The sequence below is a fragment of the Tuber melanosporum genome, assembly GCF_000151645.1.
Source record: "Tuber melanosporum whole genome shotgun sequence assembly, scaffold_48, strain Mel28".
NCBI classification, from domain to species: domain Eukaryota; kingdom Fungi; phylum Ascomycota; class Pezizomycetes; order Pezizales; family Tuberaceae; genus Tuber; species Tuber melanosporum.
The window spans coordinates 706,392-724,363 of NW_003299093.1; the positions used below are offsets into that span (position 1 = coordinate 706,392).

Here is a 17,972-nt window from a genome sequence, read left to right on the forward strand (position 1 = left end):
GGAGCCGACGTGGAACGGGAGGAGTAGTTCTGCAGCGATTGATGGGGTTCCAGAAAGTGAAACTTCAACTGTGATTGAGAGGAGCCCTGAGGGGAGCAAGCGGAGAAAAGTTGTCAAGGAGGTTGGGGCATCACTAGACGTTGGGGTAGTTGGGGGCGACGATGAGGATGAGATAGTTGGGGAACAGACGATCGAGCAATCAGCGATTGAGAAGACACTGGATGAAGAGGAGGAAGCAGGAGCTGATGCAACAATGCTGGAGACACCGGTTCAGAATTTGGACAAATCCCAACCTCCACCAAATTCGTCGCCTCTTCTTTTCCTAGGTGGCCAAGATAGCTCAGAAGAGGAGGGGGAGGCGGAACCCGGATCAACTCAACCAAAGCCTCAGAATCCGCCTAAATCGGAGCTAGCAGGCAAACGAATACCACCTTTACTTGAGCCAGAGGAAGAGAGGGTAGACGAAAATCCGCAACTGGGGTCAGCGGAAAAAGGCGGGGACCTGCAACTCTCTGACGAGGAGCAGGAGAACGAAGATGAATCTGAAGCCGAGGGACCAGCCCCGCGGGTTACCAAGAAAGCCTCCAAATCAATCGCTGCTCGTAATAAGCCAAAGCCTAAACCGCCTAAAGATACTGATGAGTATGAGCACGGGCCAACCACATTTCCCGTGGTCGTACATAGATTAGCGAAGGGCGGCGCTAGCACCAAACTCCCAGCAGGAAGCCAGCGATCCGGTGTTAACCCTGTCGATGTTATTAGTCAAGTAGCCACCGAGCTAATCGACAAATTCTACCAGAGGCTGAAAGGCGGGGTAGAGAAGAAAGCTGTGGAAAGCTTCAAGGAGGAGCTAAGTCTTCGGTTCTTGGAATTGGTGAGTTCATTCCCCCGTTATGCCAATCTCAGACAAGTTAATATCACAACACAGACAGACGCACTGGAACACAGCATCATCCTCGCAGACCGTGTACGAAAAGCCCAGCGAAGGAAAAACCAACTCATGGCGGAACTCCTAGCGATCAAACGTGAGAGAACCCAAGTTGCCGTACAAATGGACGACGTACGCCGTGATCACGAAATAGCCAGTAAGAGTAGTGATGTATTTACCCCCCCTCCCACAACACGACAGCACACCTAGCTAACCACGCCACCCCCAGACCCAAAACCAGACCTCCCAACTCTTCGAAGAAATATCCGGAGCTCTCGAACGCGGCAAGTCCCGTGCTCACAATGGCGACAATGAGCAAGACCACACAGGCACAACAAGCCTGGAAGGTCTGGAAGGTCTCGTGAGGAGAGTGTCTGCGATCGTCACCGGTGGTGGACGAGATGGGACGGGGATACTTGGCAAGGTTGTGGAATTCAATGACTTCCTAGAGAAGGCGGAGAGAGTTCTACGGGAGCGGAATGCTGGTGGTGTTACAGCTGCTACTGTCGCAAGATAGCTTGTTTTTAGTCAGGTACAGGGTATGGTAAATAGGAACCAATTGACTGGAATGGACAAGGGTATAATTGGCTGGTCAACCCCAAATAATTGCTCCAGAACCTCTTGCCAGACCTTGTAGTTGGGGGAGGGGGGCTATTGTATGTATCATACGAGAATTAGCATCATTTGGGCGTTTTGTTATTTGTGTTTGTGGGGTTTAGGTATGAATGAATTGTTAGGACAGCATGATAGGGGTTTTATTAGCATTGGTTTTATGATATATTACAAGTAATTGCCCATGCGCGAACCACATGGAGCCAGAAAGATAAGTTTGAATAACCTGTACTTTTAACCCTAGTTCAAGCAATATTAATATTAAATCTGTGGCCAATATGTATCGTAATTCTGTTATAGATTACTTTATGGTCAAGTGGTGTACAGTAGTGTACCAGCACTGTAACTATAATAGAATGTTTTCTGTGCTATTCATTGTTCCTTAGTTATGCTCCTTTTGAAGGCAGCTGGGTATTATATGGGCCAACAGGGTGGTGGAGGCTATGGTTCAGTAGGGTATTAATGACATGGGGTTTGCGAGCGTGGGCTAGTGGATGTCGAATGGGCAGTGCCGTACTTTACGGGTATGATTGTACTTGTAGTTCTGAGAGCTCATGATTGATCACTGATGTAGTATTTTCGGTCCCCCCATCCCACAACAGAAGTAATACCACGACTATATATCGTGGCAAACTCAACCCAATCCACTGAATAGTCACCGTAAATACGAAACACTCAATGTATAAATTATATACGACCTCGGCTATCTAGCTAGCAGCCAACACAAGAACCCACAAAAACGAAAACAAAAACACACTCCAACCCACAAGATAAAGATGCGACACCAGCGACGAACCAATCAACAAGCCCTAGATAGCCATAAATGACAATTACAACTGTAGTACGATACCAAGTCTTCTTCAAGTCTTCACGGTCGGATCCTTCCTTGAAATCACGATATTTCCACCCTCACCAACGCAGACCATGTACTCTCCGGAGAGGCTATAGGCGACATGTCGGATTGTGGTCTTAATTCTTGGGATTTCGAGCGTGTAGTGTGCTTTAATGACGGCGAGTGGGTCGCCCAAGGCGTCACCTCGAATCGACGGGAGCTTAGCGGATGGAGCGGCAGGAGCGGGAGGTGCAGCAACAGCAGTGGAGGGTCCCCTATCACTACCGGCGATAAGGCCCGTAGTATTTAGATCGGCGCTGGTAACCGCGGGGCTCCCCCTCTCACTGGGGGTAGTCGTATCCCTACCATCCCGAGTACCCGTATCGCCCGGACTCTTGCCACACGTCTCCGTGCGCTGCAGATTCCACATATGGACCCTCCCACTCGTGCTGCCCATGGCCAAGAACGTGTCTGCGCACGCGCGTGCGAATATCCCGAAGCGCATGAAGAACGGCTCCGTGTCTGGGATGGAGAATTGCAGTAGGCGGTCGAAGCCGCCGCCGAAGGCGGAGCGCGTGGCGCGCCACTCATGTGTTGTGGGTGCTTTGTCCCGGGCAGGAGGGGGGAGGCGGGAGGTGAAATTTTGGATAGCCCAGAGGACGATTTTACTCTCCCGCGCTGCTTTCGAGAGGATGTAATCGCCGTGGAAAGCGAGGCAGTCGATGTAGTTTGAGTGGATCATCGAGGTGGAGAAGTGTGGGTACATGAGGGTTATGGGCTTGTCCCCACCCGCGGACTCGTCTGGGAGGTCGGGCAGGACCCACAGGTTTACGATATGGTCCATGCCGCCGGACAGGAGGTATCGACCGGAGGAGTGGAAAGCTATGGAGAGGATAGTCTCTCTGTGGCCCTCGCCCGCGCATATCAGTGCACACGGTTGCCGGGTATGGGCGGGGTCCAGGCTCCAGATCCGGACGGTGGAGTCGGCGGATGCGGAGGCCAGGAGTTTTTGGCTCTTCGGCGATGTGAGAATCTCCATAATCTCGTCGCCGTGACCGCTGAGAGTTTGTGTGACCTTACCTGTCTTGACGTTCAGGATTTTGATAATTCCGGCTTGTCCGCCCACGGCGATCAGGGGGTCACCGGTTTTCAGGTCTTTGGTCCACGAAGCGGTGCATAGTGACTCGTTGAATCTGAGGTCGTCGAGAAAGTACTGTATTACTTCGAGACCTTTCGTAGGATGTGGTCTTGCGATGATAGTTTCTGGACCACCAACTACGGCAAAGACCGGATCGTCGGTGGGTTTGGTGTATGGGTAGAAGTACACGCCATAGTAAGTTGCACTTTTGGTGGTGCCTCTGTTTGGCTGTTTCGTATAGTTAGCACCGCATCATATAAAGATTGAGAATGTAGCATGTCTTCTAGTTCCATGATTTATTCAGGGCAGACGTACTCCGATGGTTGTCCTCACGGAGTGAAAGAGGGTTCTGTTGGACATTATCGCAGCCGTAGATTAAAGACCAGGGGGTGGTGCATTCGTGGAACTCGGCCTGAGTTATAGCTGGAGTGTCATTGAAGAGGAATGGGGGTTTCGGTGGTGCTTGTGGGGCAGTCCGTGGGGAGGTGAGTTTGGAGCTGTTGAAAGAAGTTGCGGCTCAGCGGGGGCACCCTTATGGGGGTGCTACGAGCCTTTCATCCCACACTTCTGATTCGTTCTGCTTAATGGGTTACAACGTCCTGCCAGTGAGAAGTCTCCTCTACAGATCCTCTACTCGAGTGGATTGTGAAGCGAGCCTTTAGTCTAAATTTTTTTTATCTAATTTTTTTTATCCCCTGGTGTGAGCGAATGTAAGTTACTCGAGTGCTGGTAACTGTTATTACTATCATATTATAGCACAAGCGCCGGGGGAGACTTTTTCGCACCAGTCAAGAATTATTTTGCTGGTTAAGCTGGATTAACCATTCACTAACTTCCTACCAAGTATCATACAACGTAATATCATACCGGTAATGTACAGTACTTGCAGTTGATCTCCATACCGGCACTGTGCTTGCCCTTACGACACCGGGTAGGTTCAGAATCAGGCAATAGAGACAGCTGCCGTGGGGGATGACTATCTGACACCTGGATGCGGGCGGAGCTTATTGGGTTGATGTTAGATATAGATACCGTGCGATATCTTGAACCTAGCGCCTTTCCCTTTTATTCCAGCAGTATCCTGGAGGTAGGTTATCGCAATAGTTATGTTGTGTCAGGAAGAAAAAGGCCTTGTTTATTGCCGGATAATAGTAATATCCAAAATTCATTCGAGCAACCCATGTGGGCAATTTGTCGCTTTGTCGCTTTAAAAGTGTCTCAGAACTTTCTCCCTTCAACAGACGCCCCTGCCGATAATCCCTTTCTCACACTCGTATAGTATCATCTGTTTGCCGGGGAGTTGAAATTATACTGCTGCGTTACTCAAGACCAGACACAATACCGATAGATTACTCTAGTATGTACCGGCACCATATGATGCAGAATAGAGAGGTTCTTGCAATCACAATAACCTACGGCAGGTTGGTTTCCAGGGTCCTCAATTTCCGACCTAACGTTCCCTACACTTGGGGGGGGGGAGGTGACAGCGAATGCCCACTCACCCAAAAAACAGACAGACAGGCACCAGGTTCCAGGTCCCCATGTCGTGGAAGCTTTGGCAAATACGGGCGCACAATAGGTAGCATATCTACAAACGTTCACGGTAGGGCAGCTAGTGGCAGAGTTTGAAAGGAGAAGGAAAGGAGAAAATGGGTACTCGAGTACGAGTGCTGTCCGGTACTGTACCGTACTCGTACATCTAACAATGAAAGCCGATGAATCCTTGTGTGGTGTGTTGTGGATTACGGTACTCGCGGACGGACCTACTGAGGAGATCCATTTCTCCACCAACACCTGCGATCGCCAGGTGAATGGACAGAGTTCCTCTATGCTCCCCAATTGTTCTAACACGATAATAATAATTCATATTATTATGGTATTTCCCCGGCATGACACATTCTATCCTAATACACATAGTACTCTTGAGTTATGGGTACTAGTGACATGTGTTGATAGCAGGGTTTCTTTATGCTCTCAAATGTTTTGTTCGGGCGTTACTTCTAGGCCAAGCACCAGCTGGGATTGGTAGATGTTATTGCTGTTCTTCCCCCCGTTAGTCTAGCCCTTGTCTGATGTCGCCTGGGGGAGTATCCCCGCAAAGTTCGGCGTGGATGGCGAGTCCGGACTATCTTGACCATACAGTATCATGTTCATAGATAGCCGGACCACCGGCATTTCCTTACTGCAATGCCGTTCTGAGTTCACCAGTCACCGAATGAATACCGGTGATCAATCTTCTGTCATCTGCTACAATTGCTTCCGCTACGAGCTACGATATCACATTGTTGCGACATGCTCTTGTGCGGCACTTGAGTCCCATCACACGGCCCGTCCAGCTGAACCCCGTGGGGTTCACCTCCACACCTCTCGCTCTGGGGTTGTGATAGAGTCGCTTTAGGATACGGTAGACTGCAAGCAGTGCTACTCGAGTACTGTACCGTATGATACTGGATTCTGCATCACTTGCACAGTTATCGGCCACCCACGGCACGATCAGACGCTCCAACAAAATCTCCAACTCAATTTCTTTCCTTTTTTCTCCTTATTCCATGTTTGCAGCCCCATGATTGGTTTCCATCTTAGAGGAATAATAAAAATGAGGGATAAAAGAAAAAAAAGAATTCAGACTCCAACACCGATAACCTATTCTTCCCCCGATCGCTCAGAAGTTTGATCCCCTTGGGATTGAGAGGTCTCTTCCGACTCAGTGGTGACTGGATCAGATTCAGAGCCCACAAGCCCCTTTTTCGCAGATCTCTCGTCGCATTCGGTAAAGTTTGGGTCGCGAAGCGATGAACCGCCGATGCTGGGTTCAAGTGTAGGGTTTGCCGGTGACCGTGGTACTTGTATAATTGGTCAGACGTCGAGGAGGATTTCAACGGACAGAACAAGCCATGCCAAATCTGCATTTGCCAAGATATTTTTGCATGGCATGTTCGTTGTGCCTCCGGTTCTTTGAGCCTGCTCATGGTCAAAGGCATGTATGTAGACTATGATACGGGTATTCTCGTACTCGAGTACCCGAGTACTTAACATAGCTTGGGCATGCCGGTGTTGTAACCGGAGATCTCTACTCGAGTACGAGTACTGTATGTATCGTACTCGAGTGCCGGTATGATGCTCCACATGGTGGTGTCATGCGGCTTTACCCGATCTAATCAGATCATCGGCTCCTCTTTCAAGGACACCATGCCATCGGTGGACTGTCTGCATTCGAGCACGATAGGGTACTCGAGTACTTGTAGAACAGGACCAGTACTTGTAGACTCCTCGAGCACTCGGGCACCGGTGCAGTGCGGCAGCACACATGAAGGCAGAAAAGGCAAGCGTGGTAAGGCAATAGCGGCATGTGGCAACCAGACGCTTTGCTTCGGGTTTGGTGAGAGTTCTTGTTGCAACTTGCTGCTTTAAACCACGTGATGACCACCTCTTGCTCTTGATAGGGTACTCGAGTACCGGTAGCCTGAGGAAAGTCAACAACCGGTGACTGCACTGGCCTGTACTCGGACACCGAACACCGTACCGGTATCACCAAACTGTGCCTGCAAGCCTGTCGTACCATTGCGATCAATGCGCTGCCTCTGCCATAGTGTGTTTTGTTTACCCGTCGCAATATGGCGGAGTGTCCGTTTCAATAAGCCCTGTAGATGACCATAATTATATACGGTAGTCTAGCAAGTACCGACATCTCCTCGAGAGGCGATATTCCCCGTCATGGCTTATCTCCACTTGGACCAATTTTGCGGTATATGTACAAAGATGAAAGTTATAATCGGGAAGCTGTGAATAGTGAGTGAGTCGAGACGCACAGGTAGGCCTCTGAAGAGAGTATCGTCTCCAGGCCCCGAGTCTAAAAGCACACAACCATACGGCGATCCAAAACCACAAACGACCACTCTGGAGTGACTTATAGTACCGGTACTTTGGAGGTTGATGTTCAAATCATAAAGTGATGGAACTGATAGCCAGAAGATTGTCATGACAACAAATGGTACAATACCGGTAGCAGCAACCACAACCACAACCACAACCACAACCACAACCACAACAATAGCAACAGCAACAACGACAACGACAACGACAACGGCTACCGGCTACTTTGTAAGCTTGGAGGATCTGGGTACAAGTATTTGTAATATCCAATATGTGTATTGTAATTGGGGGTTCCTTGCTCGGCTATTTGTCAGAAGGCATATTGCACAGTCTAAACTCCGACAATCTGAACCCACTGTAATACCATTCTTGCGCCGGATTTCTGCGAGATAAGCTGGCATAAATTCTGCGCCCCAAATTTTTCTGCATAGAGCTCTGGCTGACTGTTAGGCTGGCTATAATACAAGGTTGCGATCTTCCATGCCGACCTCTCAGACCGCAATTCTCGAAAGGCCTTTGGTGGGCCACAGTATCCTTATGATACAGAAGAAAAAAAACATTGGAATCAGGTCGAGATATTCAGATTATCATACATGCAGGATTACGGTAAGTGATTCTACACATGCCGTACATTCACAAGTAAACTACGGTCCCGGTGCCGGTACGAGTACTCGACCCCCCCTCTCTCTCTCTTTCTCTCAAGGGGGACCTTCGTGTCGCACAGTTCCCTCTCCCACTCCCTCAATATCTTGCCGCCCATTGATTCCTGTGGATACATAACTTAACTTACCCTTGCTCTCGAGAGCGCTCTAACGGTATCATACCGGTATTGTAGCAACGCCCAACCCTCGCAACCTTATGCTCTCGTAACCCCCCCGAACCTCAGTTGCCTCACCAACAACACCCCGTAACCACCACTACATCTCAACATCACGACAACCCCCTCCACCTACTGTTTGTTCAAAACATACAGACCAATTTCCTTCGAAAAATTCTCTAAAAATTTCGGGAATAAAAAATAACCACAACCTCTCCCTCCCCACCCATTGGCAGTTGGAGCACTTGTTTTGCTTCTGGTCAACCTGCTCCAAACGCCTTCCTTCCGTCGTAGCTCTTGGACCTCTGAAGGAACGGCAACATGAAGGCTATCCCACTTACCATTCACTGGCACGAACAGAATCAGCCAATATACAGTGCACATTTCGAGCCCAACGGGAAAGGTCGGCTTGCGACCGCCGGCGGGGACACTAATGTTCGAGTATGTTCGACCTTTATTTGCTTTAACCCCCCGTGTTCGCCGAGTTCCTATGCTGATATTGCACAGATCTGGAGGGTCCAAGGTGATGGCGAGGAGAGCAAGGTTGTCTACCTGAGTACTCTTGCGAAGCATAGCCAAGCCGTTAATGTTGTTCGCTTTTGTCCACGAGGTTCGTCTGGGTTTCGGCTCCTATGTGGGATTGCTGGAGTGCCTTTAAGTTTGCTGAATATATTATAACAGGTGAGATGCTTGCATCGGCGGGCGATGACGGTAATATCATACTCTGGGTTCCCGCAGAGCCTGGTCACCGTTCTGGTGCATTTAGCGACGATGATCTCGAGGACAAGGAGACCTGGAGACTTAAACATATGTGTAGATCGATGGGCTCGGAGATCTACGATCTTGCCTGGTCCCCGGATGGTATATTTTTTATCACCGGAAGCATGGATAATATTGCCCGTGTTTGGAATGCTCAAACTGGTGTGTTCTTAGTGTTTGAATCTATACCGGTGCAGAGTGGTACTTATAACTTATATTTAAAGGTCAAATGGTTCGTCAAATTGCCGAACACAATCATTATGTCCAAGGCGTGGCCTGGGATCCATTGAACGAATTTGTAGCCACCCAGAGTTCTGATCGTTCAGTTCACATCTATACACTCAAATCAAAGGACGGCCACTTTTCTCTTTCACAGCATGGCAAGATTTCACGGATGGATCTCCCTCCTCGGAGGAGGGTATCGTCGAGCAGCCCTGCCCCACCCGACTTTTCCGCGCGCGGAACAAACTTCCCGCTCGGCGATGCGCCAGTTATTGCTTCTCCTGCCCCGTCAACTCCTGGGACACCAACATCTTTCTCGCTTCCGATGAACCCACCCATACTTGCTGCTAGCCGCAGAAGTTCATTTAGCTCATCTCCATCGCTTCGCCGCTCTACATCGCCTTCCCCAGCGTTACCTCTTCCGGCAGTTAAGCCAATGGAGTTCTCACCAAAAGTTCACGGCTTGGGAGTCAAAAACGCAAATATCTACTATAACGAGACACTGACATCATTTTTCCGCCGGTTGACATTTACTCCGGACGGAAGCCTTTTGTTTACCCCGGCCGGGCAATATAGGACTTCTAATCCCACTACCGGAGACGGGGCAAAAACAGCGGATGATATAATCAATACAGTATATATATACACCAGGGCAGGGTTGAACAAGCCACCCATTGCCCATCTCCCAGGCCATAAGAAGCCTTCAATAGCGGTCAAATGCTCCCCTGTGTTGTATACATTCCGGAAGTCGTCGGTAGTAACAAAACATATAACCGTCGATACATCTTCACCTGAAGACGCTCTTTCCCTGCTACCGCCGCCAGCAGTCGGTAGTCAAAATGATACACTGGGGCCGTCTGGTATGGCATCAGGGGCCTCGGCTTCTCAGCCATCCGGGCCGGACACCGCTGCCTCGACCCCCAATACGAGTGCGCCTTCTAATGCAGCCTTTTCGCTGCCATACAGGATGGTATATGCTGTAGCGACACAAGATGCCGTTCTAATATATGACACCCAGCAGCAAACCTCACTCTGCGTAGTTAGCAATTTACACTATGCGGCCTTCACAGATCTTACATGGTTAGTCCTACTCTCCTTCCATCCACCTTTTCAATTATTCAATCTCAAATTTATGTAGGTCGTCGGATGGGAACACACTGCTGATGACGTCTACGGATGGATTTTGCTCTGTGGTTATTTTCTCTTCCGGTGAGCTGGGTGAAAAGTACACAGGTCCAATTGCGAGTACGGGAGCGACAACTCCCTCTGGAACTCCTACTCATCCAACCTCAAATCCTGCTCCGACCCACAAGACCCCACTAACACCGGTTCCCCCAACTCGTCACTCAAACTCCCCGACACGTTCATCGTCGTCTTCCTCTATTAGCACGCTGGGCTCTACAGCTATCAACAATCCTAGGCCTACCGTTGGAAGCCTACCCAGCGTGTCAGCATCTGTAGTGGGAGTGCCGTTGACTACCCCGCCTCAGACCCCACTCAGCGCAAACTCTAGTGTTCTTGGGAAGAGAGATGAGGGGCCAGTGAAACAGGACGGTGGCGGAACTGAAAGTGTGCCGGATGCCACTACCGGAGGCGACAAAAAGAGGCGGAGAATTGCACTAACTCAAGTTGTTGCCGATGGCACTTAAGAGACACCCAACGCTCAGTGGTTCATTAGTCACGGTTATATATAGGTGTAGGTTACGACGGTCGGGGAGCGGAATACGTGATTAACCTGGGAAAAGAAGTTTGAGTAATTTGGAGCTTTGCTATCTGGGGAAGGTTATTTTGTTCTCTGATTTCTGATGGGCTTTCCTTTGTTCTCTGGTTTTCTTCCTCTTCCCCTTTACATTTATTTCCTGGTAGGTGTTTTGGCTCTGGATAGGCTTCCAATTGTTCTTTCTATTGTCAATCAATTTACTCTTCACCTTGGCATCTTTACACCTGAAACCCTTTGAATTATTTTCTGGTTGTTTTTTTTGAGGGAAATCTGTTCTGAATCTCCCAAACGCACATACTACTGGTAACCTTTTCTCGTATTTGCTTGGGATATGACTTTGTGGCAAAAATATAAAAAACATGTATAGGAGTTGAGCAACAAGGTGGTACCGATTTTTGCTTTTAAGAACCTTGGCTTAATGCTTCCTTGTAAAGTAAGTTACGGTATTTGAACAGTATTCTTGTATACGGTACCTTATTGTTTTGTGGATGTGGTGGTCTCCGGATCCTGGTTCAATCATTTCTTTAACAGTTCGCATTTGGCAGATGGACAAAATATCCATCCGGAGTAGATACTGATATTGTGCGGTGGTGCAGGAACCGTAGGTTAATTTGCACCGCTAGGAATCACCGATTGATAGAGTGTTTTTGTTTACTAGAACCCTGTTATCATATCACTTCTATCACAGGACATATTGACAGAATATATTGACGGTTGCAGACTGGTGCCAGGTACTGTACCTGTACCCTGGATGGCCAGATGTGATGAGCCAACTACCGATGTTCTCATCCTGGCACCCAGATGCAGTTTTTGCCTCCAATATATTCCCCAGACTGACTGACCTCGTCTCCCTCACTAGCTCGGGTACTCAAGTACCTGCACCCGTGGCTTTGTGTACAGGTTTTCTGAGTCATCTCCCATTTACCTATCATATCACCAGATTTCATGCCCTAGACCGAAATTGACCCACAACTCTATACGTGAGCAACCCTCCAACAAATTCAGAGATAGACGATGTTGCTTCGTTACGCTCTCGACGTTGCCCCACTTTGGAACACCTCCGAAGAGGTTCGGTTTATTAGATCCTCTGTCACAGCTTAATTCTGACAAACCTGGGTGAATCTAGTTCACAGAGGCTCTCAATCTTCTCTCGCCCGCAACGCAAGCTCGGGTGACTAAATACCACTTCACCGCCGATCGCAAGTTAGCCCTTGGATCACAGCTCTTACAGCGACTCGTCATCTCAGAAATTCACAGTGGCGGTAAGCCAAGCGCATCGATCCCAGACCTATCCTCAATCCCGATTGTCAAGGATGAGAAAAGCGGTCGACCCTTTTACTCCCCACCTCCGGCAACTGAGGGGCAGATATGGGAATTGAAGGATTACAACGTATCACACCATAATTCTCGGAATCCGTCATTGCCCTGTCTTGTTATTCTGGTGGCCCGCGTCGCTCCTCCATCAACGGGACGGCGGAGGGTCGGGGCTGATATTGTGCCCGATGCTTACAATCGCTCTGAATCCGCACAGATGTTCTTGGAGGGCTTTAGGTCTTCCGGGGTATTCACAGATTACGAGATTGGGGTCATCTTCTCCCCGCTAAGGAACGACGAGAAGGTCAAGATGTTGTACTTGCATTGGGCGCTGAAGGAGGCGTACGTTAAGGCAGTAGGCACAGGCTTAGTGACAAACCTGCTTGCTATTGAATTCCGGGGTGTGAACTTACACGATGCGGAGGATGGGAAATACGAAGGAGTAGAGGTATATATTGATGGTGAGAAGAGACCGGAGTGGAAGCTGGAAGTTGGAAGGCTGTCAAGGGGGCATTACTTTGCTGTTGCCACAGACGACGGGGATGGTGGGGAGGAGGATCTTGGAGAATGGAAATGGATTGAGTTCAGGAAGGACATCTGGGACGTCTGGGGCGAATCTGTGGCGAATTGAGGATATCAGGCAAAAAGGTGTTGTTTTTTGTATGATACCGTACAACATTGGTGATTGTTATGGCGTTTGTTTATATAGGCGAGAACTCTGGAATTCCGGGGCAAGGGTGTGCCAAGAAACTGCGGACACCTGACGCCAAGAGTGAGTGATTTCTAGTGAACCTCACATTGTTTACTAACGGCTCGCTTGTGCTCCCCCCGGTTGGGTGCTCCAACTGAAGAGAAAGGTAAACAAACAATCCCATCATCTCCCATAAAGTCCACCACTACTACACGAAATTAGTCCGCCAAAATCCTGCCTCTTGCGCAAAACCCCCACCAAGGATATCACAGAAATCCCCCTCTCCTTTACGGCAGGACTAGAAAGGAAACAACTCGCAACGAGTAATGTCTGGACCCTCCCGTTTCCAGAACGGAGGAGTTCGAAAAACAAACGCTTCATCCAACACAATGCGCGCTCCAGTGACTGCACGACCATCTTCACGGAACGGCATGGCTCACCCGCAGTCCTACATGACCGCCGCGAGGATGGGAGCCGGAGCTCTTCCCAGCTCTCCTGCCGGGTCCGTAGCTTCGGTGTCCTCTCGGGCACGAGGCAATGCCTCGCCAACAAAACGTCGGATAAAAAAGGACTTGGCCGTCGAGGAACCGCCCCCACAGCAGGAAGACAACGAGGCAAACATTAACGTCGTTGTTAGGTGTAGAGGGCGCTCCGAGAGGGAGATTAAGGAGAATAGTGGTGTTGTCGTTTCTACACCGGGAGGTTTGCGTGGGAAGGAGATTTCCCTGTCGATGGGACCTTTGGCGTTGAGCAATAAGACTTACACCTTCGATCGCGTTTTCGGACCGGAGGCGAACCAGAATATGATTTATGATAATGTCGTTGCCCCTATACTTGAAGAGGTGAATATCCCATAGTGTAGCATTGTGCTCTCCCTGCTACGGTAAATACTGACAAGCTTTCTCTCTAGATGCTTTCTGGGTATAATTGCACTATCTTTGCTTATGGACAGACGGGGACTGGAAAAACTTATACCATGTCTGGGGATATGACGGATAACTTTGGGACCTACTCTGATTCTGCCGGCATCATTCCTCGGGCTCTGTACCAGTTGTTTCACAAGCTTGGTATCGATGAGGCAGACAATTCCGTCAAATGTTCTTTCATCGAGCTTTATAACGAAGAGCTTAAGGACTTGCTTGCTTTGGATGAAAATAACAAGGTCAAGATTTTTGAGGACTCAACTCGCAAGGGAATAGTTATCCAGGGTATGGAGGAGAGTTTCATTAAGAACGCCGAGGATGGTGTCAAGTTGTTGCAAGAGGGAAGCCATAAACGTCAGGTTGCAGCGACAAAATGTAATGACCTCAGCTCGCGATCTCACACCGTCTTCACGATTACTGTACACGTCAAGGAGGTTGGTGAGGATGGCGAGGATTTGTTGAGGACTGGAAAGCTTAATTTGGTGGACTTGGCTGGGTCCGAGAATATTGGAAGATCTGGGGCAGAGAATAAAAGAGCTAGGGAGGCAGGAATGATCAACCAAAGCCTTTTGACTCTGGGGAGAGTTATCAATGCCTTGGTCGACAAGTCCCCTCATATCCCGTACAGGTGAGAGATCGATCTTTGCTTCGACGGTTGGATACGGTCTGACGCGGTACTTTAGGGAATCGAAACTCACCCGTCTTTTACAAGACTCTCTTGGTGGGCGCACAAAAACATGCATTATTGCTACCGTATCGCCTGCCAAGAGCAATCTCGAGGAGACTATTTCGACTCTGGACTATGCTGCCCGTGCTAAAAATATACGGAATAAGCCACAGATCAACCAGATGTTGACCAAGAAGGCACTGATAAGAGAATACGTTACTGAAATCGAGAGGCTCAAGGGCGATCTCATGGCAACACGACAGAAGAATGGTGTCTTTCTGACTACTGATTCGTATAGTGAAATGACTGAGGAGAGTGAGAGCCGAAGAATATTGAATGAAGAACAGCAGAGGAAAATTGATGTTATGGAGACACAGATCAAGAACACCCGAGAACAGTTTGAACAGAATATGAGGCTATTCTTAGAGCTCAAGAAGGAACTTGAAGGCACCAAGGGCGTTCTGGAGGTGACAAAAGGAGAGCTTAGGAAGACCGAAGTCGACCTCTCGAGCACCCGAAAAGATCTTGCCGATGAGGCCGTCTTAAGGGAAGCCCATGAGAAAACAGAAGAGGAGCTTAGGGATGTTGGGCAAAAGCTGATCACAAGGCTTGACGAAACTGTTCACGATGTTAGTGGCCTGCACGCCAAAATCCGCAGGATGACCGATCTTGAGGTGGTCAACCACAGCAGTTGGATGAAGTCTTCGGGCCAGGTTTCAACTATCACCGAGCTTGTCGAGAAGGAGATCAGCACTTTCACTGAGCGGCAAGAGAGGATCACGGACCACGTTTCCGAAAGGATGTCGACATTTGTTGCTACGGAAGTCAAAAGGCTTGAATCTGCGTACAAACACATTGAGGCTCGACTTGGGGGATTCAGTAATGGAGAGGCTGAACTATCAGCTGAGACAATGAAGGCCAAGGACGAAATGAATCAAGTCTTGGAAGAGATCAAGATCCTGCGGGAAGATGTAAAGCAGAAGGTTGGTGAAGGTTTGAAGGGGCTAAACGAAGCTGCCCGGAGAATTTCTGCCGAGGTAGTGGAGGATTTGGGTAAATTCGGTATTCAGGTATGAAGCTGCCTACTCCCGCGGCGTCTAGCAAGATATATGTCCAACAGCTTATCCTTATCGCAGCTCCATCACTCGTATAATCAACTTGGTAGAGAGTTCAAGGCGATATTCGATGACGTAGAGAAACAGATCGTCGCCCAAAAGGCTGAAGCTGAAAAGCTTCGGCTTCAGCTCAGCTCGGCTACTGCTGCTGTAGTTATTGCTACCGATACCGCACAATCTAGTCTTGACTCGATCCTTAGGGAAGAACGTGAACGAGCTGCTACAGACCGACAAAACCTAATCGGCCAAATAACTGCTCTTATCAACGCCACAGCAGAGGATCAAGACAAGCGTCTCACTAAGCGTGTTCAGTTGGTGCAGGGTGAGATTCTTGGTGCGAAAGAGGGGCTTGATGAGGCTACAAAGCAATATAACGCTGGCATGGATCAGTGGTCTGGGGTGGAGGAGAAGTTCATCAATGAATTGGTGATCTCGCAAGACTCTCTCAAGGAGATATTGGCACATGATTGGCAGGTACATACCTAATTCCATGCTGTCTTGGGTGGCGGCAGACTAATGTGGGCCCGGCCTATAGGATGCTGAGAAGCACAATGCGTCGATCCAAGCGACAACACAAGCAATTAACGCACAGACGGTCCGTCTGGTGGACGCACAAATGCAAGACGTTGGAGTACAGATGCAAGCCTTGGACGAATTTGTTACTCGGGCACGATCGCAGAACGAAGCTCATTTTGAGGCTTTCACGCAAAACCTCAGTGGACTCTCGGAAACCGTTCGGGAGTCATATCGCCGCATGGAGGGAGACTTGAATGGTTTCACGGAAGACTTGGACTCCTTTAGCAATGACATGTCGGAGCAGACATCATTGTCAAAAGTGCTCCTCGAGCCCTTTACCTCAACAACCAAACAGCCCCTTTCAGAGTTGCGTGAGAACATTGAAACCGCGCCTCTGCAAGGCTACGTCCCGACCGGCGAGACCCCCAAACGCCGAACATACGAGTATCCGACCACGCTCCCGCACACACAACCGCACGAGGAGCTCCTGCTAGAGCCCGTGACGCGCAGAAAGAGCTCTATCCGTACACCCTTGGGAGAGAAAGAGGTCCACTCACCGAACAAACATGTACATGAAGAGCCGACTGACCCGAAATCAGGCGTTTTTGGCAAACTTGCAACGACCGGTCACCCCGCCTACGCCCACAAAATCTTCTTCGGAACAGATATCGCAGCATATACTGGCATCCCCGTTAGAGGTGGTGGGGGGGTGAGTGGTGCCGATGGCACTGAGGGTGAGCAGGATGGGGACGACGAGCCCCCGGCGAAGAGGACTAGGAGACAGAAACTTGCGGTCGCCAGAGGGGGGTACCCTGCTGGGATCGCAACCGGGCCGGCAGCGCCGATAACTACTGGTAATAGGAAGAGGTCTCGATGAGGCGGGAGGGGTAATTGGTAGTGGTGAAAGAATTCCTTTTCCTCTTTTCTTTCTTTTTTTCTTTTTTGCCCTTGTTATTTGATACCACTTCCTTCACTCTCGCATCTTGTATATGGTTCACTTTGTTCACTTCCCTCGATCAGCCATCCGGGTTTCTTTTGTTGCTTGTTGCATAACGTTAAGGTTTTCTGGGTGTTCCGTTTTCCCTTGGTCTAGGTTACAACATTCTTGTACATCGAGTATCCAGTATCCACAGTCTAAGTCCGGGCGCCTACAATTACTGCGGCGTTAGTAAACCACGTTATATGTCACCATAAAGTTATATTTTACTGCCAGATTTTTGTACAGTATTAGCTAGAGTTACTAGATAAAAGTCTTGGTGCGAGTCATCGCGGATTTAGCAAGGTTATAATGGGAGGATCGCGTCACCCACTAAAGAGCCACTCAGAAGTAATATTAACAGTACTATTATGCTATTCAAATGTTGGTAATAAGGAATTCCACTTCATATCAGAAGTAAATATGGTATGTAATAGATTGCAGAATGGATGGTGTTTTTCACCCTCCAAACATTAAACAAAGCAACGAGTTCCTGCAATTTTGGGTGAATGCCTGCTTGACATATGATTTTCCGTAGATAGTCTATACAGGAAAGCAGGATTTGAAAACTGAAGCGAAGCTTAACCAGGGCATCTAATGGCTATAAGTGGATAGCTGGTGGCTTTTGTTGAGATTTTGTGAGTATTGACAGGGCGAGTGGCATGGCTTGACTGTATAATAATATTATTATTATAACTTATAGTCTAATATTTAATTTGATTAGTGAGCATCTATTAGTAAGCAAAATGTTATAAGGTTTTAGGAGTTAGAGTTTATAATATACTGTAAAATTAAAAAGCAAAGGTCTCCAATACTATATATAATTCAATTTTATAGCGATATGATCTTAATAACTCTGTACGGGAATA

The 17,972-nt window shown here is 48.7% G+C and overlaps 3 protein-coding genes; 2 read left to right on the forward strand and 1 right to left on the reverse strand.

The window, feature by feature from the left end:
• Positions 1-2,214: 2,214 nt before the first annotated feature.
• Positions 2,215-3,991, reverse strand: GSTUM_00008585001 (uncharacterized protein). XM_002840141.2 has 2 exons: positions 3,826-3,991; positions 2,215-3,738 (listed from the first exon to the last, which is right to left on the reverse strand). The coding sequence occupies exons 1-2, from the start codon at positions 3,868-3,870 to the stop codon at positions 2,401-2,403; spliced, it is 1,383 nt and encodes a 460-aa protein (XP_002840187.1). The 5' UTR covers positions 3,871-3,991; the 3' UTR covers positions 2,215-2,400.
• A 4,345-nt stretch (positions 3,992-8,336) lies between these two features.
• Positions 8,337-11,361, forward strand: GSTUM_00008586001 (uncharacterized protein). XM_002840142.2 has 7 exons: positions 8,337-8,641; positions 8,708-8,810; positions 8,882-9,121; positions 9,184-9,377; positions 9,624-9,935; positions 10,071-10,261; positions 10,320-11,361. The coding sequence occupies exons 1-7, from the start codon at positions 8,522-8,524 to the stop codon at positions 10,828-10,830; spliced, it is 1,671 nt and encodes a 556-aa protein (XP_002840188.1). The 5' UTR covers positions 8,337-8,521; the 3' UTR covers positions 10,831-11,361.
• A 1,871-nt stretch (positions 11,362-13,232) lies between these two features.
• On the forward strand, positions 13,233-16,834 carry GSTUM_00008588001 (uncharacterized protein; the record flags this gene model as incomplete). The annotated part of the gene is made up of 6 exons (XM_002840143.1): positions 13,233-13,748; positions 13,817-14,457; positions 14,513-15,566; positions 15,633-16,085; positions 16,147-16,674; positions 16,727-16,834. Coding segments are annotated over 6 exons (3,300 nt in total), but the record flags the coding sequence as incomplete, so codon positions are not given.
• Between the last annotated feature and the right edge of the window lie 1,138 nt (positions 16,835-17,972).

Coding starts and splice junctions, on each gene's coding strand:
- GSTUM_00008585001 (XM_002840141.2), bottom strand. CDS start 3,870: ATGTCCAACAGAACCCTCTTTCACTCCGTGAGGACAACCATCGGA. Junction 3,739..3,825: donor CCGTGAGGACAACCATCGGA/GTACGTCTGCCC, acceptor TATACGAAACAG/CCAAACAGAGGCACCACCAA.
- GSTUM_00008586001 (XM_002840142.2), top strand. CDS start 8,522: ATGAAGGCTATCCCACTTACCATTCACTGGCACGAACAGAATCAGCCA. Junction 8,811..8,881: donor TGTTCGCTTTTGTCCACGAG/GTTCGTCTGGGT, acceptor ATATTATAACAG/GTGAGATGCTTGCATCGGCG. Junction 9,378..9,623: donor ATCTCCCTCCTCGGAGGAGG/GTATCGTCGAGC, acceptor AAGCCAATGGAG/TTCTCACCAAAAGTTCACGG.